Below are 22,982 nucleotides of genomic sequence, written 5' to 3' on the forward strand. Positions count from 1 at the left end.
AGACTCGCTGTTCTTACTACTTTTTAGTAGACTTTTTTTAAATAGGTGTTTCTTAGTTTGCTGAATGATCTTAGAACAACTTTAAGAGACTTTAATATATTTTTAAAATTATATACGTTGCACCACTTATGGCTGTCCCACCAGTACTAGGTTTGTAGGGTTCCTCCGGGTATATGGAAGCCTGTCCTAGTTTTGGGTCAAACTCTGGCCACATTGCCAACCCTCCCCTTCTTCCTTTCTGCTGGCTGCCTGGAGTTTGCCTCGTTTTGCCTTCCCCTTGTGGTGTCTTATTATAGTTAAACGAAACACTGTCAAAAGGGAGCCAGGCAGCAATTACCACCGTCTTACCGACAGCCGTTTTTATACGGAGTCCCGCTGTCCTACTAACTGCAGCTATGGTGAACTTGCAGAGGGTGAGAGAGATGCTGGCCTTTCCCTGTATTTCCAAAGAGTCGTTTATATTCTTTCACAGCTTGGACATGAGTCATTTCAGTGCAACTTTCACGTTCTATATCTTCCTGATAAATAGGTAATAGTCAAAATAATAAGGCTGCCTGGCTGTTTGTTAGCTATTTATGTTTTGAGTGAAAAATTTTTAAAACGTGGGGGGACGTGGGTGGCTATTTGCTTGAGCATCTGACTCCTGGTTTCAGTTCAGGTCATGATCTCACTGTTTGTGAATTCAAGCCCTGCATCTGGCTCTGTGCTGGCAAGGAGTGTGTTTGGGATCCTCTCTCTCCCTCTTTATCTGTCCCTCCCCTCTTCACTCTCTCTCTCTCTCTCAAAATTAGTAAATAAACTTTAATCAGTCAATCAATCAATCAATCAATGAACAAACAACCAGTAGAAAAATTGGTCAAAATTTTGGAAGGTAGTAGCATCCGTGTGCACCTGTTCTAATAAAGAGCAGAACTGAGTTGTTCAGCCCACGTCAGGGTCAAAAGATCTAACTGCTGTGCTTTCTTTGAACGGGTCCTGGTTGGAGATTCCCAGGAAGACGTCCACCTCATCCTCAGGCCAGCACCAGCCTGGGGAGAGATGGGAAAAGTATCCTGTGCAGAGGCCAGTGAGACCTCCATGGTGGGGTTCCTCCTTGGCCCCGCCTTCCTGCCCCAGTGTCTTTTGAGCACAAGAGCAGCCACAAATGGGAAGACACGAACCTGTGTCCTCACCTTTGTGGCCTGATGAGGAAGACAGACTCAGGAGAGGTGAGGCAGGAAATTGCTGGGGCTGAAATAAGATGTATGTTTTTCTGTGCATGAGTGAATTTACGAGAAATCACCCTGTTACCCATTTCTTGAAAATGCAAGGGACTGTGGGAAACAATAACAAAAAAACTGTGCTGTGATATGGTGCCATGAATATAACAGTCTTTCCTTTATCCCTCGTTAAAGATTTACTTACCGTGTTTATCATTTGTAATAAAGCACTCGAGACACTCCACAAAGATGAGAGTGAAGCAATAAAAGATGTCAAGTTGAAACCAAAAGAAAGAAATGAAGGTAACAGCAGAAACGGTGCCAACTTTGATGTAAATCCCAGAGAGGGCAGATCACTGAAGGCTGTCGGCTGGCCCTGGCAGCCTGTGAGTTCTTTCCCTGACCCCCATTCTCCCAAACCGCCTCTTCCACCATTGGTACCGAGGAATGGCTAAGAATCCAGGGGCCATCGAAGCAAAGGCTGTGGGGTTTGGAGGCGTGGGACTGGAAAGTCTAGGTGGATGAGTGAGGTAGGATGCTGTGTGTGTGGAGAGTAGCAGAGAACTCAGGGAGAAACATGCCTGTGCCTTTGCTTCTTTTGTTCATGACTGTTGGTGCTGGCTGGTAAATAAAGGTGATGTCCATGACCATCTGTAACTGTCCATTACTCGATGGCCCTGGAATGCCAAAGCCCTGGGGAAAGAAGGCCCATACTCATATTAAACCCTGGGTCCTCCAGCCAGGAGTCCTGGGACTGGGCCCTCCTCAGGGTCTCCATTTGGGGACCATAGGCCCCTGTTCCACCTGAGATTTATACCTACAGCCAACCAACACCTGAGAAGTTGTGTGGGTAAGTGGGCCCAGGCTCATGAATCATGCCCGGGGGGGGAGAGTCTTGGGATTCGTCCTCATTGGGAGAGGTCCAGATAGTCTCCCATGATGCTGTTCTGTAGGAGGCATTGAATTGAGACAATCTAGGACTTCTTATCTGTAAAGATAGTGGGGCTCATGGGGATTGTGGTTTTTTAGGGTCTGTTTGTGTTTTGGTTTTCTCCAAGCCATAGATCTTGATCGTGAGAGAATCAGGCCCACACACTTTTCCACTGGCTGATTTTCATATATTAAGGAGACATTTTTGCTGATTAAGAGAAAATAGTCCTTTTGTACGGTGTTGGTATTCTGTAAGAGTGAGGGATTGATTATTGCTGCTGGGACCGGGGCCCACTTTTACCTCTGACCCCCCAGCTCATGGCGCCCAGACAATCTGCCTGTTTGCCTTCAGAGTTCAGGAGGCCTTAACCACGCTCCCAGGCCTTAAATTCCTGTGTGTCTCTTTAAAAGAAACAATTGTTAGTTTTTGTTTTGGTGTTGTATAATTGTTTCCTAAAAGAGAATTCTTTAGAGGACTGAAATCTAAATTCTGAGAAAGCCCCAAGCTCTCTCTCATCAGGGAGTACCGGGGTCTGTCTGGGCCAGAAATGTGGCGGGAATGAGGAAGAATGAGTAGTCTAGAAGATTTGGCCTGTTCACACTATACCACAGAAGGGGAGACCTTTGGGTTTCTCAGAGGATGGGACAAGAAAGCAGGCAGGGGCAAGGTGGAGGGGACATGCTGGATGCCTAGCACTGCACGACAGGTCGGCCAAACACCAGTTGAAACAGTTGAGACATGGATTGTGTGGTAGCTCCTGGAGTCCAAAGTCAAGATGCCAGCAGAGGCATGCGCTCTCTGAAGCCTTGAGGGGAGGACCTTGCTTGCTTCTTCCTGGGCTCTTCTGGCAGCTGGCCATCTTGGTGCTCCTTGGCTGGCAGATAGGCCACCACTCTCTTTCCTCACACATTTCATTAGAAGCAGCAAGGAGAAACCAGGCCACACCTTCCACACTGTTCTAGGAATTCTCCTCAGCTAAATATTCAAGTTCATCACTTACATGGTCTACTCTCCACCCAGCAGCCCACCTCAGTTTAGCCTGCCTCCCTGCCCCCTGCCCCCTGCCCCTTTCCATTTATAGCAAGTGCCATCGTCCCTCCAATGTCCAGCAGCGTGGTCCCCACCTCTCTCTGGGACCTCACCAGAAAGTGACCTGGATGCTCATCCTACCACCGACATCCTCTAAGGGCAATCTAGGCCTTTTTTTTATCAAGTACCTCAGAATTCTTCGAGCCCCCATGCATTACTCAATTTTGAAACGACTCCTACATTTTAAGTAGTTACCAGAGCAGGACCCTGCTTCTTGGCCTTAAAATCTATATTAGTTCCCCCAGGAGCTGCTGTAACAAATGACCACAAACTGTTGCTTAAAGGGCAGAAAATTACTTTCTCATTGTTATGGCTACTGTCTCACTGGCACAGGCTACAAGTGCCAAACCGAGACGTTCCCAGGGCCATACTCTCCATGAAGTCTCTGGGGAAGGATCCTTCTTTGCTGCTTCTTAGCTTCTGGTGCTGGCTGTCGTGCTTTGTTCTTTGCCTTCTAGGTGCTTCACTCCAATCTCTGCCTCTTTTGTCACTTGGTGTTCTCTGTGTGTATCTGTGTGTAAACTTCCCTCACTCTGAATGAAACGATTCCAGGCATCGGAGTAGGGCTCAACCTTAACTTCATGACATGACATCACAGAGACCGTGCTCCAAAGAAGGTCACATTCTCAGGTATCAGAGTTAGGACTTCTTTAGGAGGACACAATTCAACCTAGGATGGATGGTAAGAGAGGGACAGTGTGTGCAGTGTGAGGGTACAGTACCCCTGATCTCTTCCTCTCCAGTCCTAGTTGCAGTTACCAGGTTAAGCCCATTGGGATAGTTTTCTTAGGTTCTGCTTCTTGGAAATCTTCTACTGCCTAGGGCTTAGAATCCACATTCCTTGGCCTGGTATTCAACAGTCATTATAATCAGTCTCAACTCCTCTTCCAAGAATGAGATTCTTCTAGATATCATTGTTCCCGTTAATATCCGTTTTACACTTTTGTAAGGAACGAAGGTGATAATGATGGAGAGGCAAGTGCCAGGGACACAGTAGGCTCTCAGTAAATGCTGGTAATGATTCCTGCACTCCAAATTGTTAGCTGTTCTCTGCCTGTGTCCAGTGTTATTTCCACCTCCAAGGGTTGAATCATGCTATTTCTGCCTCTCTTTCTTATCTGTAGTTTTCAAAAAAAGCAAACTCATGACTCCTGGGCAAGTATAAACACATCAAAGATTTGGCTCAACTCATGGCTTAACTAGAGAACCAGTATGATTCTATAATTCGTTCAAAGTTCCTTTGGGTGGCTCAATCAGTTAAGCGTCTGACTCTTGATCTCAGCTCAGGTCTTGACCTTAGGGTCTTGACTTTGGGCTCCATGCTGGGTGTGAAACCTAGTTAAAAACAAACAAATAAGCAAAGAATAAAACAAAAAACACAAACAGAAACACAAACTTCATTTGAAATCAAGGGTTGATGTGTTTAAGAGGGTAGGAAAATGTAATTTTTGAGTTCTGTATTCCACCAGACAGAAAATTCGCTGAGTATCTCCAAGGCAGAGATGTGCAAAAATTCTCTCTGTCCTTAAAGTGTTGTAAAATATCACAGCTGATCATCAAGCACAGCACCACACAGAACAATAGAACACTCCAGTAATCTCTCTTGCCTATTTCTAAATTTTGGATCATTTTCATAGCATTCTCTACTTTGTGATCATAAACAGTCTCCAACAAGTATTGTTGATCCTTGAAGATTATTTTTACCATGCATGGCCTGATTATTTATACAGATGCAGCAAGAATCTTAATTAACTGGAAAAGCCTCCTTGACTTTGCTTGTGAAATCTAGAGCCTAATCATATGAAGCAACTATCAATTCCAAAGGATAAACTTCTTTTGGAAATTTTCAAAATGAGTTTTGAATCAGACGTTTCAAAGCCCCTGCCATTCTTCTATCCTAGGAGTAGGAAACCAAGGCTTAAACACTTTCTCAAGTAAACTTTGCATGCTGTACCCATAAATCTCAATGAATTTCCCTCTTCCTGAGGTCTCCAAAATTTGCCTGGGTTTCTGGACTACCTGGGACTGGACTTCCTTACTCCCAGAGATTGGGATCCTGGAAGCCAGACATCATATTAGTTTTCTTATGAAGGTTTTGGAGACATTAGCTCCACATGTAACAACAACAATTGCTCCTTAGCAGTGGTCTGATGGTCTTTGATGAAACAACAATCACTCTCATATATCACCCTGTACATATGGCTTTGCTGCAGAATCAATTTTTCCAGTGGTATCTTTGTAAACAAGAGGACAGAATTTTATTAAACCTATGAAAATGGTTCTATCATCATGAAAGTGAATGAAACTCAGTAGAAGCATTTGTTTCTCAATTTTGAGGGTAGGTGAAGATGAGGTAATGTTTAAAGACGGTTGTTGTGGGTTTATAGATACACAATCTACTAATTCGTTTAAGGAGAAAGAAATAAGGTTTCCACAAATAGCCATACAAGTAGAACATCAAACAGAATGCCATCAATATTCCAAACAAATAACCATAATGGCACATCTTGAGTCCGTTCACTCAGTCCTATGTCATTACTTCTCACTCTGCTGGATCTTGAGTCAGTCGTCTGATTTCCTGAGGTACATATGCTTCCAGACTGAGAGTCCCAGTAGTCCTGGCTTTGCTCACTGGCAAGAGTCTGAGCATTGAGTCAGTGCTGCCATCTTGGAAACCTGCTCTGAAGAGTCTCTTTGAGGCAACAGTAGTTCAGAGCACGTCCTACAGTTTTTCCCCTGAAGCTCCAAGACTGTGACCCTCTGGTGAAGACACAAATTCTGAGTGGTCACTTTTGGTAGATCTTCGGAGAAGCCTTAGGAGGAAGCAGAGACCTGTTTGAGAACAGGACTGACTGGTTGTGGTTCATAACGGAATATAACATCGTGGAAGACAGTAAAAGGCTCTTTGGGGGGCATGGTCCTTATTTCATGAGGGTTTGGTCAATGTTTCCTTTGAGGGATTCAGCCCCAAGTGCACTGTCATACCTAACACCTCTATCTCTTTTGTGACACGACTGCCATGAGGCTGCAAGAGGCAGCTCTTCTTGCACATCCGTGGAGCCAGAAGACAATTTCATTAAAGACATGTGAGAGCAGGGGTGTAGATAATCCAGATCCCTTATCCTGGTATAGAGGCTGTGGAGGTGCTGAGTCTTCCTTTTCATGCAGTGCCCTTTGGGGGTAGAGTGAGTGGGGAGAAACCAGGAAACCTTGATTGATATCCACTTAAAAGAGGTTGATACAAATTAGAAGTGAGTAGATTTATTTGGCACCAAGAGAGAAGGCTTCAGAATCCCTAACCCCCAACATGATGGTATTTGGGGATAAGGTAAGTGGGTTTCCATGAGTTCATGAATCTGGGGTCCTTTTGACGGGATTAGTGTCCTTGTAAGAAGAGATAGCAGAGAGTTGCTTCCTTGCTCCATCATGTATGGACACGGTGAGACGGTGCCATCCACAAATTAGGAGGTGAGCCTTCTCCAGGGAAACAAGTAGGCTGGCACATTGGGCTTGGGCTGCCCAGTCTCCAGAACTGTGAGAAATGAATTCCTGTTGTTCCTGCTCCCAGGCTGTGGTATTATGGTTGTGCAAGCTGATTAAGACAGCATCTCTGATGTGTAGGTGAGCCTTAGAAGGGTAATCTATGAGACTAGCATAGAGGGTTCTATTACTACTTCTAAATAATACCTATTGATCACTATGGTTTGAGTACCATTTCATGTGTACAAATTTATCTGGTTTCACAATGACTGTCTGAAGTAAGTATTCCATTTTAAAGATTAGGTTACCTCTAATCTTTAGAGAGGTTAACTGACCCAAATGTGGCAGGCTGAATGGTGGCCCCCGAAAGATGGCCACACTCTAATCCCCAGAGCCTGTGAATGTTACCTTATTCCATAAGCATCTTTTCAGGTGTGATTAAGTCAGTGACTTTGAGATGGGGAGATTATTCCGGATTATCTGGGTGGGCCCCAGAGGTACTCAGAAAGGTCCTTCTAAGGAGAGGCATGTAGGCAATGTGATAAAGGCAGAGAGATTGGTGTGATGTGGCCACAAGCCCAGGACAGCTGGCAGCTTCTAGAAGATGTAAGAAGCAAGGGATGGATTCTCTCCTGGAGCCTCCAGAAAGAACCAGCTCTGGAAGACCTTGATTTTATCTCCATAAAACTAATTCCATGCTCTTGTCCTCCATAACTGCAGAAGATGAAGTTTATATTGCTTTCAGCTACTAATGTTTTGGGAATTTGTTATGGAGGCAATAGGAAATGGATCCACCAAAGTTCCAAAGACGATATGTAGAAGAAACAGGACAATGGGGGAACGATGCTTTTAAACTACTGTTATTATTTCTGCACTATTTTGATAAGTTGAGCTTTGAGATTATCTAGATCTGAGCATCAGAAAACACCCTGAGCCCCACAAGAAGACTCCTATAGAATTCAAAGAATGTCTCTTAATGACCCCACACCTTTTGAAAATTCATTATATCCACATTTCTGTGTGTGTGTGAAATGGAAAGAATCAAAGGAAAACATAAAAAAGGAAGCTGTGGCTTTGTCCACATGTATCTCTCTGCTTCTATGTGGAAGGAGCAAGATCCTGGGTGGAAAGTTGTGTTTCCAGGGTTGCAGGTGGAGACAAGCGGTGGAGAGGCCTGTGGCTCACAGCATAGGTGCAAGTGGAAGGAAGCCCTCAATGATCAGGAGCGTGGCTAAGTGAACAATTCAGATATGGGGCTACACTGCTTCTATCCAGAATCTTCTAGAAGGAGATCACTCCTAACTTAGGGCTCAGGATGGGACTGATGGGGGCCACATGCTCCTTTTTGACCAATGATCACAAGGCTGTTACCATTTGAGACCCACATCTGATTTCTTGTGGCATCCATGGATTCTGTGTCAACTAGTCTCCTGTTCCCTCTAGGGAACTTAACAGCGTACCTGAGCATAATACCTGGAGAAGCAATTAGCTGACCATGAAAACATCCAAGGACAAGTTTCACTCAAGGAATATGTAGCTTGAAATGAAACTAGGAAATGGTAGAGATATTTTGAGCAGGAAATATGATTCTAGCTCTCCTCTAGACTTTTATGTATGCAGCCTCATCAAGACCAAGTTCATGGGTATGTGACCTGTGCCGTTGCACAGGGCCTTGTACTTAGAAGGATTTACTGTTCTGTTGATGTCATCTTGAAATTCTTATTTTTTTTTGTTTGTTTTTGACAAAGGGCCTGGCATATTCCTTTTGTGCCAGACTTTGCAAATTACATAGCTGGTCCCGGTCTGTGTCTTTATTGCAAGTTGGAAAACAGTTACCTGGGGCCCTCCAAGTCATTAGCACCAATAACTGGTCTAATGATATGGGCCAATAATATAGTATTAATACAATAATTTCCAAATCTAGCTGCTTCCCTCCATGTGTTGCCTCCCCATTGGCCACTACTTCCTGCCACATTTAGTTCTCTTAGTACACACCTTCAAGTGTGAGCATCAACTAATCCCATGTATCAATGTAGTGAACAAAAATATATAATCAAAAACATTATAATTTTATGATGATGCAAGAGACAATTGGAACAGCTGGTCAACCATGAGAGGTTTGACCATCTGCCTATCATCTCAAAGTTTCCAGAGCAGGTTGGAATGGATGCACTGGCTAAATCTGGGAAAATCTACCAGTGTCTGGGTCTGGGGTAGAGGAAAGTAGGAAGGTTGTAGGGGAAAGTTTGATCTCCACCCTGGGTGCATCTTTTGTTGTCAGGTCATGCATATTTTGGGGCTTGAAAGAACCATATGAAGAAAACTAGAGAAGGTGTATGGTCATTGGAAGACTTTTTCCAGGCCACATATTCCTTTTTCTCCTCTTGGTCCCAATGGTTTAGACTCTTGGCTTTGTACCTCAAGGCTGGTAAATTTTTAATGAGTTACTTGAGACCTTCATGAAAGACTATCATGAAAACCCATATGATACAATCACTAGGAAGTATCTCAGGCTCTAAATTTGGACACATCTAGCCACGCATTTGAGTTTCTTCTTCCTAGAATCACGCCAGAGTCTCCCACTCCATGCAGGGAAGATGACCCAACACCATGCCTGGCTCTGTGTGCATGATTTGTGTCATGTAATAAGGGCCTTTGGGATCCACCAGTATAACCCCTAACAACAAATATAGGTTTGGAAAATTTGGTGTGAGAGCAGGCACATGGAGAAAAAGCTTACACCTTGGTAAAACTCAAGCACTCCTCCAAGTATAGGGCAATATTTCTGTCTCTTTAAAGCCAAATAGTTCCTTCACTAGCTCCACCCAATCTGAGCTTCCTGTCTCAGAGGTTTAAAGGGTGCAAACACTTTTTCCTCTCAGTTAAGCAAAAGCACCAGCTCAAACAGCTTCTTTGGAGAACACTCTGGAACTCATCAGCTCATTCAAAAGAAGGTGAGCCTGGCCTAGGGCAATAGAGCCGGGAGGGGCAGCAGGACACAGGGCTGTGCATGGGTGTGGGTCCTGGTCTGAGAGGGGACCAAATACCGTGCCAGCAGCCCAGCAAACAGGATGCTGCCACAGGGGTCCCGGGGGAGGAAGAGTGGGAGTAAGGAGATTGATTGGCCCATGTCCACACATCTCCTATATAGCAGGACAAACTTGCTGAACAGCGTATCTTCCATCATTGCTGTCATGACAGGGTGAGTGCTGCCTGACACCCCATCCATTTCCCTTAGTGGGAAACTAGTGTCCTCAAGGCAGGTCTTTAGACCTGGAAGGCAATTTAGAGACCAGTCTGTCCAAATCCCTCTTTTTCCTGAAAGAAAATCTGAATCCCAGACGGTGTGCGTGTGGTTTTATCAAATTCCCCGGGATATCCAGGTCACAAATGGCACAGGAAGTCTAGAATTCAGCCGGCTGTGTCCTTTCCAACATGTAAGAGAGAAATGCTGTGATCGACAGTGTAACAGAGGAGGTAAGAAAGTGGTGCCATGAGGGAGAGAATGAGCTATTCTATAGAAAACATATGTGCGTGAACCCCTTTGGTTGCCTTCCTTAATTCCAGGGTTGCTACCAGTTCATGTTTCTGGACAGAGAGTAATCTACCTCCCCTGGCCTCCCATGATCTATTTCTGATCCAATGTAAACAGAAATGTAGAGATAAGGATCTGAGAAGGAACCAAGAAGAGACCAGAGCGTGAAAGGGTTATGCATGAGTGTAGGGTCAGACATAATTTGCATTGCATCCCTTCTCTGCCCAAAGCCCATTAGCGCAGTGACCTTGGGCAACGTTCTCAGCATTTCTGAGCCACATCAATCTCCTCATTTCAAAAATTAGAGTGGGGGTGCCTATCTGGCTCAGTTGGAAGAGCATGGGACTCTTGATCTCAGGCTTGTGAGTTTGAGCCTCATGCTGGGTGTAGAGATTAAATACATACATACATACACTTTAAACATTAGAATACTAAAAAGTATTACATTACTAGAATACTAAAAATTTTATCACTTCATCAGTAATTATTTACATATGTATGTCTGGAAGATGAAGGTCGTTAAATATACCATAATCAGTGTTCAAAAAGCAATTAGAATTTTCAAAAAATTACCAGGTGTATTCCAATTCCCAGATCGTCCTCTAGAATTTAAAACTGAAATCAGCTCCAAATACGGGTTCATAAATTTGGATTCTTTCATATCTCTTAAGTTTAATTTGATAAATAAGTTTTCACCTTCCTGTTTTTTTTTTTTTTTGTAAATTATTTTTGGTTAAGAAATGGTTGGTCCTTTTTCCAAGAGAATTGGACAGTGTACATTTTGCTCATTAAATCCTCAAGACGTCATATGACATGTTCTTCCAGTTTCCGTGTTTTGTATAAATTTAAATTTAAGGAGAGGCTTGCTCAGATTAAGATTTGCCTGGTTATTTGGGTGGCAATATTTCATAGGTGCAGTTGTAAACGTCCATCAGAAGGCACCTTATATATTCTTCTGTCTCTTTCTGTAATGTAGCAGACAGTAATGATACACTAGAGTAACTTTGTTTCATTAACGGTGGCAAATTATAATATTATAATTCTATCATTCTTTCTTCATTTATTGGATGGCATAATCCTTTAAAAAGAAAGTTCCCCTGAATCATACCTTCATTTCCATAAGGTGTAGTTAATAAGACAAAAGGAATGCTTGAATCTTTTTTGTCCATGTTCAGACTGATGACATCATTTCCTAGCATACCCCAAAGAGAACACTTCACTTCTTTTGTGATGTTGGTATTGTTATGAATTCATGAACTTCAACATATTTGATGAATTTCAATCCACTGAAATTATTATTCTCATTGGTACTCAAATTACCCCATCTCTGTCCAGTCAGCCTCTTCAAGTTGGCCCTGTACCCCTTTCGGTAAGATCCAAACATTTTTTTTGAAAGTGATCTCTGCACCCAATGTGGGGCTAGAACTCATGAGCATGGGATCAAGAGATGCATGCTGTATTGACAGAGCTAGCCAGGCATCCCACGGTCTGAGTAGTTTCTGGTAGAATCCTCGCTTTCTAGTATGAGTAGATAGTCTAGGATCCAAGTGTACATTTCATGGCCCACATCTGGAATCGGTACCTTCTCCTAAGAGTCCTAAAGTTTTTGGTGGGAAATGGCATTTGAAGGGCACAGTATGGGTGCTAAGGGTGTTCATTGCCACTGGGTTTGTCCTTGGGCTTCAAAACTACACATGTGCACAAAAAGCTAAGTATAGGACAGGATTCCTGAAAGCAATTTAAGATTTTCTTGACGTTTTTTCCTCCTATTTGGCCTTACACTATATCCCATTAGGACAATAGCCAATGAAGCAACTCCATTTTTAAGTTTCTTGGACCAATTCTTTGTGTGGTTTGTCTATTACACCAAATACTATGTATTGCATTTGCTTTTGATTTTTACTAGTTATCTGAAAGTATAGTTTTTGTTGTATAATTATGTAAGCTATTTACAGATGTTTCTCACTATCCACAAGCAGAACGTTCCTATGAAATCTTTTATGAAAATAAATGACATAAAGGAGAGAAGCAATTACCATCAATGTACATGGAAAAAGGGTGCGCATTCCCAGATCTCCCCCAAATAACCTCCCTTATGTGTTTCTGATACTTTTAGACACAACTTGTTAACAGATGGACACATTCAATTGAGAGAAAGCCCACGTGCTCATCTGGCTCACAGCTCTGGTGACTGGGTGGTGAACCCCTGTGTGAGGTTCCCGGGGAAGGTGATTGGCAGCTGGCGTGGACAACGGCCCACTCGGCCTCTCCATTAGCTCAACTGGCTGTAAAACAAATGCGGAACGCTGTGTTCGTGTTCAGCTTTTTTTTGTACAAATGAAAAATCCTCTTTGAATTTATGTCAGCCAGCAACAGCAGGTACACATGTAGGTCTTTCATAAAGGAAAAGAGCTGTGGTTCGAACTCTCAAAAAGAAGGAAGTACATGCTTTCAAGACAAATCTATGAAATCTAAGTATACTCAAAGTAGTTCCCAGCTTCTACCCTGTCCCCCGCCTTATTCCTCCCATCCCTCTGTCAGTAACTTCTTTGGTGACGGTTCAGATGATCTGCCATTGCTTTTTCATGTGCATGAAATATATGTTGTATTTTGTACCTGCAGTTAATGTTCCTCCCCATTAGAGAAATGACAGTAAACTAAATATTATTTTCTTCACTTTGCCTTTTTTTTGCTTAATGAAATATCCTGGAGATCTCTCCATCCCGGCATAGAGAGGTATTTCTTATTCCTTTCTACAGTTGGATAGTACATCGCTGTGTGTATGTACCTTAGTTTATTCAATCAGACCCCTACTAGTGGGCATTTGGTAGATTTTTGGTCTTTAATTATTACAAATAGTGACGCAGAGAATAAAATATGCCTAATATTTTCCTGTGTTTTGTTAGTGTAGCTCTGGGATAAAAGGAAGGGGAACTTCTTCCTCTACCCTTCAAGGTCTTCCAGCTGCACTAAGAATTACATTCACTTGAGGCAGATTAACTAGAGAAAAAAAAAAAAAAAAGCAGTGCGCACAAATGCTCACTAATGAAACTAAGACCAAGAGAGATGACCAAGGCAGGCAGTTTTTATACTTTTTAGGCAAAGAGACGATGGATCTGTGAGGGATTGACAAAACAAGGAAAACTTAACTTTGGGAGCATCTGTTAGGGAGGAATTCTAAAGAGACTTTGGGCTGAGGTAGTAAATTAGTAGAAAGTTGTGGGCTGTTTATACACTCTTCTTGGCTCTAAATCTCCCATCCCTGGTCATGAGAGTGTCTCTTTACCTCCTGGGACAGGAAGGGGACCTTTTACATGGGAGATTTGTTTCCTGCTTGCAGGGGGACAGAAGAGGGTCTTAGTAATCTTCCCATACATGCTGTGTCTTAAGGTACTTTTATATGAAATAATCAGTATGCCAAAGTTGCACGTTTAGGGTGACCTGCCCGTGACCACTACAGGCATAAATCCTAAAATTGGGACTCACAATCCAAGAATAAATGTATATGTGATTTGTATGCTATTGCTAATTTCTCCCCTGTAGGTTTTAGACTGTTTTTCTATTCTCATTAGCCACGGAGAAGAGAACCTGTTTCCTCTAAACCTTTACCGACTGATTATAGCAGCAAATTTTTGCACTTTTGCCAAATCTGTAAGTGGAGAAATAGTATCTCAGTGTAATTTTAATTTGTTACATTTAGTTTTTCCTTTTCCTTTGTTGGGTTTATATTTCTCTACTTTACGTGAGTGTTCATATATTTTTACATAGTTGAGGAGCATTGGCATTTCTTTTTTTTTTCTTTGAACTGTTTATTCATATGTCTTGCTCCATTTTCTATCGAGCTATTGGACATTTGTCTCTGTACCTTTAGGTATTCTTTGTATAAGAGGAGATTTAACCCTCTTTGATATAGTCTGACATTCGTATTTTAATTGTCCATGGTGTTCGTTGTCTCCCATTGTCTTTTAGATCTTTATGTAGTCAGATGTATGAATCCTTTTCCTTACAATCTTTCAAATCTTAGAAATAGTTCCCCGCCCCTAGGTTACAAAGGATTGGTCTGAGTTTCTTCTAGTATTTATGTGGATTGATTTTTAGTGTTTTTATTTCTAACGTATTTAGCATGTGAATGGCATGAAGACGAGGGTGCAGTTTTGTCTTTTTCTGTGTGGTTTTGTAGTTATCCCAATGCTGGCTATTAGTCCATCTTTCTCCTCATTGCTGTGAGATGCTGCCTTACGGAAGAGAAATGTAACACGATACAATTGAACTGGATGCTCATGAATATAGTAGACCAATTTGGTCTATTTCTGAATTGTCCGTTTTTGTTTTCAGTTTCTCTATGTTCACACACTCTTCATACTGCCTTAATTATAGGGGCTAAAATATTTTGCTATCTAGTAGAGCTGGCCCTCCCTAATCGTTCTTCTCTTTTTTGACTCTACAGGCTAATTTCCTTTCTTCATTCTTCCAAATTAAGTTTACAGTCAACTATTTTAGCTGCAGAGAAAAAAATGGAGACAAATTTTTAAAATTTATATTTTTATAAAATCACATTAAAGAAGTATCTATTAAAACAGTGTTGAATTTGAGGTAATGTCTGTTTTGCATCAAGGTATTTTTCTTCTTAAATCTACTAAAGGGGATGTGTTGTAACAATCCATTTTCTCATGTTGAACCACCCTACTATTTCTGAAATAAAAAATCACATTTAATTGTGGGGTTTTACTTTTTAGTGTCTGACAATTTATTTGGGATTTTTGCATTAGTATTCGCAAATGAGACATGTCTGTAGCTTTATTTATTGGTGAAATCTTTGTTAGCCTTTGGGATCAATATCATACATATGTCATAGAAAGAACTGGAAATATTTCTTTCTGTTTTAAGACATCAGGAATAGTTTAAGAAAAGTTAAGTGAGATCCCCATGAAACCATCTGGGCCTTGTACTCTTTTGTAGGGGAATTCTTTAACTACTTTATTGTTTATTCCATGGTGAGTGAATTGTTTCATCTTTTTGTCTTTATGGGACCAACATGGATAGTACACTACTGCAGGTTTTCATGGAGAAACACAAAGGAGATAAGAGGAATGTGATGGTTTCCGCTTACCTTCGTTGACTCTTTTTCTTCTCCTTCTCTTTTTTACACCCCACAGCCACTGGTAGTGACATGGCAGACCCTCAGGACAACACTCTGAGGATTGTTTTGGTGGGGAAAACTGGAAGTGGGAAGAGTGCAACAGCAAACACCATCCTGGGGAGTAGAGTGTTTGAGTCTAGAATTTCTCCCTATACTGTCACTGCCAAGTGTCAAAAAGCATCCACGGAATGGAAGGGGAGGAAACTTGTTGTTGTTGACACCCCAGGGCTCTTTGACACCAAGGTGACCCTGGATACCACGTGCAGGGAAATCAGCAAGTGTGTCCTCTACTCCTGCCCTGGGCCCCACGCCATCATCTTGGTCCTCCAGGTGGGCCTCTACAGGGAAGAAGAGCAGAGGATGGTGGCATTGATCAAGGCTGTGTTTGGGAAGCCAGCCTTGAAGCACATGATCGTGTTGTTCACTCGCAAAGATGACTTGGAGGAGAAGAGCCTGAGTGACTTCTTGGCAGATTCAGATGTGAAGCTAAGAAACATCATCAGCAAGTGTGGGAACCGCTACTGTGCCTTCAACAACAGAGCCTCAGAGGCCGAGAAGGAAGCTCAAGTGCAGGAGCTGGTGGAGCTGATAGAGGAGATGGTGCAGAGCAACGGAGGGGCTTACTTTACCGATGCCATTTACGAGACGCCATTTACACTTGAGAAGTTGTGTAGGTACATGGGCCCAGGGTCATGAATCATGTGGGGGGGAAAGTCTTGGGATTTGTCCTCATTGGGAGAGGCCCAGATAGTCTCGCATGAGGCTGTTGTGTGGGAGGCATTGAATTGAGACAATCTGGGACTTCTTATCCATAAAGATACTGGGGCACATGGGGATTGTGGTTTTTTGGGGTCTGTTTGTGATTGGGTTTTCTCCAAGCCATAGATCTTGATCGTGGCAGAATCAGGCCCACACACTTTTCCACTGACTGATTTTCATATATTAAGGAAACATTTTTGCTGATTAAGAGAAAATAGTCCTTTTGTGCGGTGTTGGTATTCTGTAAGAGCGAGGGATTGATTGTTGCTGCTGGGACTGGGGCCCGCTTTTACCTCAGACCCCCCAGCTCATGGCACCCTGGTAGTCTGCCTTTTTGCCTTCAGAGTTCAGGAGGCCTTAACCACGCTCCCAGGCCTTAAATTCCTGTGTGTCTCTTTAAAAGAAGCAATTGTTAGTTTTTGTTTTGATGTTGTATATTTGTTTCCAAAAAGAGAATTCTTTAGAGGACTGAAATCTAAATTCTGAGAAAGCCCCAAGCTCTCTCTCATCAGGGAGTACCAGGGTCTGTCTGGGCCAGAAATGTGGCGGGAATGAGGAAGAATGAGTAGTCTAGAAGATTTGGCCTGTTCACACTATACCACAGAAGGGGAGACCTTTGGGTTTCTCAGAGGATGGGACAAGAAAGCAGGCAGGGGCAAGGTGGAGGGGACATGCTGGATGCCTAGCACTGCACGACAGGTCGGCCAAACACCAGTTGAAACAGTTGAGACATGGATTGTGTGGTAGCTCCTGGAGTCCAAAGTCAAGATGCCAGCAGAGGCATGCGCTCTCTGAAGCCTTGAGGGGAGGACCTTGCTTGCTTCTTCCTGGGCTCTTCTGGCAGCTGGCCATCTTGGTGCTCCTTGGCTGGCAGATAGGCCACCACTCTCTTTCCTCACACATTTCATTAGAAGCAGCAAGGAGAAACCAGGCCACACCTTCCACACTGTTCTAGGAATTCTCCTCAGCTAAATATTCAAGTTCATCACTTACATGGTCTACTCTCCACCCAGCAGCCCACCTCAGTTTAGCCCGCCTCCCTGACCCCTGCCCCCTGCCATTTTATAGCAAGTGCCATCGTCCCTCCAATGTCCAGCAGCGTGGTCTCTACCTCTCTGGGACCTCACCAGAAAGTGACCTGCATGCTCATCCTACCACCGACATCCTCTTAGGCCTTTCTTTTTATCATGCACCTCAGACTCTTCGAAGCTCCATGCATTACTCAATTTCAAAACGACTCCTACATTTTAGGTAATTACCAGGGCAGGACTCTACTTCTTGGCCTTAAAATCTATATTAGTTCCCCCAGGAGCTGCTGTAACAAATGACCACAAACTGTTGCTTAAAGAGCAGAAACTTACTGTCTCATTGTTATGGCTACTGTCTCACTGGCACAGGCTACAAGTGCCAAACCGAGACGTTCCCAGGGCCATACTCTCCATGAAGTCTCCGGGGAAGGATCCTTCTTTGCTGCTTCTTAGCTTCTGGTGCTGGCTGTCGTGCTTTGTTCTTTGCCTTCTAGGTGCTTCACTCCAATCTCTGCCTCTTTTGTCACTTGGTGTTCTCTGTGTGTATCTGTGTGTAAACATCCCTCACTCTGAATGAAACGATTCCAGGCATCGGAGTAGGGCTCAACCTTAACTTCATGACATGACATCACAGAGACCGTGCTCCAAAGTAGGTCACATTCTCAGGTATCAGGAGTTAGGACTTCTTTAGGAGGATACAATTCAACCTAGGATGGATGGTAAGAGAGGGACAGTGTGTGCAGTGTGAGGGTACAGTACCCCTGATCTCTTCCTCTCCAGTCCTAGTTGCAGTTACCAGGTTAAGCCCATTGGGATAGTTTTCTTAGGTCTCTACTTCTTGGAAATCTTCTACTGCCTAGGGCTTAGAATCCACATTCCTTGGCCTGGTATTCAACAGTCATTATAATCAGTCTCAACTCCTCTTCCAAGAATGAGATTCTTCTAGATATCATTGCTCCCATTAATATCCGTTTTACACTTTTGTAAGGAACGAAGGTGATAATGATGGAGAGGCAAGTGCCAGGGACACAGTAGGCCCTCAGTAAAGGCTGGTAATGATTCCTGCACTCCAAATTGTTAGCTGTTCTCTGTGTCCAGTATATTTCCACCTCCAAGGGTTGAATCATGCTATTTCTGCCTTTCTTTCTTATCTGTAGTTTTCAAAAAAAGCAAACTCATGACTCCTGGGCAAGTATAAACACATCAAAGATTTTGCTCAACTCATGGCTTGACTAGAGAACCAGTATGATAGTATGATTGCATCAAAGTTCCTTTGAGTGGCTCAATCACTTTAGCGTCTGACTCTTGATCTCAGCTCAGGTCTTGACCTTAGGGTCTTGACTTTGGGCTCCATGCTGGGTGTGAAACCTAGTTAAAAACAAACACATAAGCAAAGAACAAAACAAAAAACACAAACAAACAGAAACAAAAAGCTCATTTGAAATCAAATGTTGATGTGTTCAAGAGAGTAGTAAAATGTAATTTTTGAGTTCTACATTCCACCAGACAGAAAATTCGCTGAGTATCTCCAAGGCAGAGATGTGCAAAAATTCTCTCTGTCCTTAAAGTGTTGTAAAGTATCACAGCTGATCTCAAGCACAGCACCACACAGAACAGTAGAACACTCCAGTAATCTCTCTTGCCTATTTCTAAATTTTGGATCATTTTCGTAGCGTTCTCTACTTTGTGATCATAAACAGTCTCCAACAAGTATTGTTGATCCTTGAAGATTGTTTTTACCATGCATGGCCTGATTATTTATACAGATGCAGCAAGAATCTTAATCAACTGGAAAAGCCTCCTTGACTTTGCTCGTGAATACTAGAGCCTAATCATATGAAGCAACTATCAATTCCAAAGGATAAACTTCTTTTGGAAATTTTCAAAATGAATTTTGAATCAGACGTTTCAAAGCCCCTGCCATTCTTCTATCCTAGGAGTAGGAAACCAAGGCCCAAACACTTTCTCGAGTAAACTTTGCATGCTGTACCCATAAATCTCAATGAATTTCCCTCTTCCTGAGGTCTCCAAAATTTGCCTGGGTTTCTGGACTACCTGGGACTGGACTTCCTTACTCCCAGAGATTGGGATCCTGGAAGCCAGACATCATATTAGTTTTCTTATGAAGGTTTTGGAGACATTAGCTCCACATGTAACAACAACAATTGCTCCTTAGCAGTGGTCTGATGGTGTTTGTTTAAACAACAATCACTCTCATATATCACCCTGTACATATGGCCTTGCTGCAGAATCGATTTTTCCAATGGTATCTTTGGAAACAAGAGGACAGAATTTTATTAAACCTATGCAAATGGTTCTATCAACATGAAAGTGAATGAAACTTAGTAGAAGCATTTGTTTCTCAATTTTGAGGGTAGGTGAAGATGAGGTAATATTTAAAGACGGTTGTTGTGGGTTTACAAATACACAGTCTACTAATTCGTGTAAGGAGAAAGAAATAAGGTTCCACAAATAGCCATACAAGTAGAACATCAAACAGAATGCCATCAATATTCCAAACAAATAACCACAATGGCACATCTTGAATCCGTTCACTCAGTCCTATGTCATTACTTCTCACTCTGCTGGATCTTGAGTCAGTCGTCTGATTTCCTGAGGTACATATGCTTCCAGACTGAGAGTCCCAGTAGTCCTGGCTTTGCTCGCTGGCAGAGTCTGAGCATTGTGTCAGTGCTGCCATCTTGGAAACCTGCTCTGAAGAGTCTCTTTGAGGCAACAGTAGTTCAGAGCACGTCCTACAGTTTTTCCCCTGAAGCTCCAAGATTGTGACCCTGTGGTGAAGACACAAATTCTGAGTGGTCACTTTTGGTAGATCTTCGGAGAAGCCTTAGGAGGAAGCAGAGACCTGTTTGAGAACAGGACTGAATGGTTGTGGTTCATAACGGAATATAACATTGTGGAAGACAGTAAAAGGCTCTTTGGGGGGCATGGTCCTTATTTCATGAGGGTTTGGTCAATGTTTCCTTTGAGGGATTCAGCCCCAAGTGCACTGTCACACAGAACACCTATATCTCTTTTGTGACATGGCTGCTATTAGCCTGCAAGAGGCAGCTCTTCTTGCACATCCGTGGAGCCAGAAGACAATTTCATTGAAGACATGTGAGTGCAGGGCTATAGATAATCCAGTTCCCTTATCCTGGTAGACAGGCTGTGGAGGTGCTGAGTCTTCCTTTTCATGCAGTGCCCTTTGGGGATGGAGTGAGTGGGGAGAAACCAGGAAACCTTGAGTGATATCCACTTAAAAGAGATTGTTACAAAGTAGAAGTGACTAGTTTTATGTGGCACCAAGAGAGAAGGCTCCAGAATCCCTAACCCCCAACTTGATGGTATTTGGGGGTAACGTAAGTTGGTTTCCATGAGTTCATGAATCTGGGGTCCTCTTGATGGGATTAGTGCCCTTGGAAGAAGAGATAGCAGAGAGTTGCTTCCTCGCTCCATCATGTATGGACACGGTGAGACAGTGCAATTCACAAATCAGGAGGTGAGCCTTTCCCAGGGAAACAAGTTGGCTGGCACATTGGCTTGGGCTGCCCAGTCTCCAGAACTGTGAGAGATTAATTACTGCTGTTCCTGCTCCCAGGCTGTGGTATTATGGCAGTCCACGCTGACTAAGACAGCATCTATGATGTGTAGATGAGCCTCAGGATGGTAATCTGTGAGAAGAGCATTGAGGGTTGAATTATTACTACTAACTAATACCTATTGATAACTATGGTTTGAGTACCACTTCATGTGTACAAATTTATCTGGTTTCACAATGACTGTCTGAAGTAAGTATTCCATTTTAAAGATTAGGGGAGTGAGTTGCAGAGAGGTTAACTGACCCAAATGTGGCAGGCTGGATGGTGGCCCCCGAAAGATGGCCACACTCTAATCCCCAGAGCCTGTGAATGTTACCTTATTCCATAAGCATCTTTGCTGGTGTGATTAAGTTAATGACTTTGAGATGGGGAGATTATTCCGGATTATCTGGGTGGGCCCCAGAGGTACTCAGAAAGGTCCTTCTAAGGAGAGGCGTGTAGGCAATGTGATAAAGGCAGAGAGATTGGTGTGATGTGGCCCCAAGCCCAGGGCATCTGGCAGCTTCTAGAAGATGTAAGAGGCAATGGATGGATTCTCTCCTGGAGCCTCCAGAAAGAACCAGCTCTGGAAGACCTTGATTTTATCTCCATAAAACTAATTCCATGCTCTTGTCCTCCATAACTGCAGAAGATGAAGTTTATATTGCTTTCAGCTACTAATGTTTTGGGAATTTGTTATGGAGGCAATAGGAAATGGATCCACCAAAGTTCCAAAGACGATATGTAGAAGAAACAGGGCAATGGGGGAACGATTCTTTTAAACTACTGTTATTATTTCTGCACTATTTTGATAAGTTGAGCTTTGAGATTATCTAGATCTGAGCATCAGAAAACACCCTGAGCCCCACAAGAAGACTCCTATAGAATTCAAAGAATGTCTCTTAATGACCCCACACCTTTTGAAAATTCATTATATCCACATTTCTGTGTGTGTGTGAAATGGAAAGAATCAAAGGAAAACATAAAAAAGGAAGCTGTGGCTTTGTCCACATGTATCTCTCTGCTTCTGACTATGTGGAAGGAGCAAGATCCTGGGTGGAAAGTTGTGTTTCCAGGGTTGCAGGAGGAGACAAGCGGTGGAGAGGCCTGTGGCTCACAGCATAGGTGCAAGTGGAAGGAAGCCCTCAATGATCAGGAGCGTGGCCAAGTGAACAATTCAGATATGGGGCTACACTGCTTCTATCCAGAATCTTGTAGAAGGAGATCACTCCTAACTTAGGGCTCAGGATGGGACTGATGGGGGCCACATGCTCCTTTTTGACCAATGATCACAAGGCTGTTACCATTTGAGACCCGCATCTGATTTCTTGTGGCATCCATGGATTCTGTGTCAACTAGTCTCCTGTTCCCTCTAGGGAACTTAACAGCGTACCTGAGCATAATACCTGGAGAAGCAATTAGCTGACCATGAAAACATCCAAGGACAAGTTTCACTCAAGGAATATGTAGCTTGAAATGAAACTAGGAAATGGTAGAGATATTTTGAGCAGGAAATATGATTCTAGCTCTCCTCTAGACTTTTATGTATGCAGCCTCATCAAGACCAAGTTCATGGGTATGTGACCTGTGCCGTTGCACAGGGCCCTGTACTTAGAAGGGTTTACTGTTCTGTTGATGTCATCTTGAAATTCTTATTTTTTTTTGTTTGTTTTTGACAAAGGGCCTGGCATATTCCTTTTGTGCCAGACTTTGCAAATTACATAGCTGGTCCCGGTCTGTGTCTTTATTGCAAGTTGGAAAACAGTTACCTGGGGCCCTCCAAGTCATTAGCACCAATAACTGGTCTAATGATATGGACCAATAATATAATATTAATACAATAATTTCCAAATCTAGCTGCTTCCCTCCATGGGTTGCCTCCCCATTGGCCACTACTTCCTGCCACATTTAGTTCTCTTAGTACACACCTTCAAGTGTGAGCATCAAGTAATCCCATGTCTCAATGTAGTGAACAAAAATATATAATCAAAAACATTATAATTTTATGATGATGCAAGAGACAATTGGAACAGCTGGTCAACCATGAGAGGTTTGACCATCTGCCTATCATCTCAAAGTTTCCAGAGCAGGTTGGAATGGATGCACTGGCTAAATCTGGGAAAATCTACCAGTGTCTGGGTCTGGGGTAGAGGAAAGTAGGAAGGTTGTAGGGGAAAGTTTGATCTCCTCCCTGGATGCATCTCTTCTTGTCAGGTCATGCATATTTTGGGGCTTGAAAG

The 22,982-nt window shown here is 43.0% G+C and overlaps 2 protein-coding genes across 11 annotated transcripts in view; both read left to right on the forward strand.

Annotated features, from left to right (window-relative positions):
• LOC132677342 (GTPase IMAP family member 7-like) overlaps positions 1–22,982 on the forward strand; it is a 275,671-nt gene that overhangs the window by 244,720 nt on the left and 7,969 nt on the right. For 5 of the 8 annotated variants that reach the window (XM_081795088.1, XM_081795090.1, XM_078437640.2 and 2 more), the window contains exon 3: positions 15,391–16,044. In XM_081795088.1, coding sequence (XP_081651214.1) covers positions 15,391–16,044 — 654 coding nt within the window. Of the gene's footprint in view, positions 1–9,554; positions 9,654–9,975; positions 10,177–13,777; positions 13,886–15,390; positions 16,045–22,982 lie in introns of those variants that run through there. The other 3 variants (XM_081795093.1, XM_078437636.2, XM_081795091.1) reach the window with 3 other exon arrangements.
• LOC132675732 (GTPase IMAP family member 7-like) overlaps positions 1–22,982 on the forward strand; it is a 68,097-nt gene that overhangs the window by 122 nt on the left and 44,993 nt on the right. The window contains exon 1 of one of the 3 annotated variants that reach the window (XM_078437795.2): positions 9,559–9,653. The exons of 1 other annotated variant lie outside the window; for it this stretch is intronic. The gene's annotated coding sequence lies outside the window, so the exon portion shown is untranslated. Of the gene's footprint in view, positions 1–9,558; positions 9,654–13,777; positions 13,886–22,982 lie in introns of those variants that run through there. One more of the 3 variants, XM_078437796.2, reaches the window with a different exon arrangement.

This window comes from Panthera onca, chromosome A2 (genome assembly GCF_046562875.1).
Source record: "Panthera onca isolate mPanOnc1 chromosome A2, mPanOnc1 haplotype 2, whole genome shotgun sequence".
Lineage (NCBI taxonomy): Eukaryota > Metazoa > Chordata > Mammalia > Carnivora > Felidae > Panthera > Panthera onca.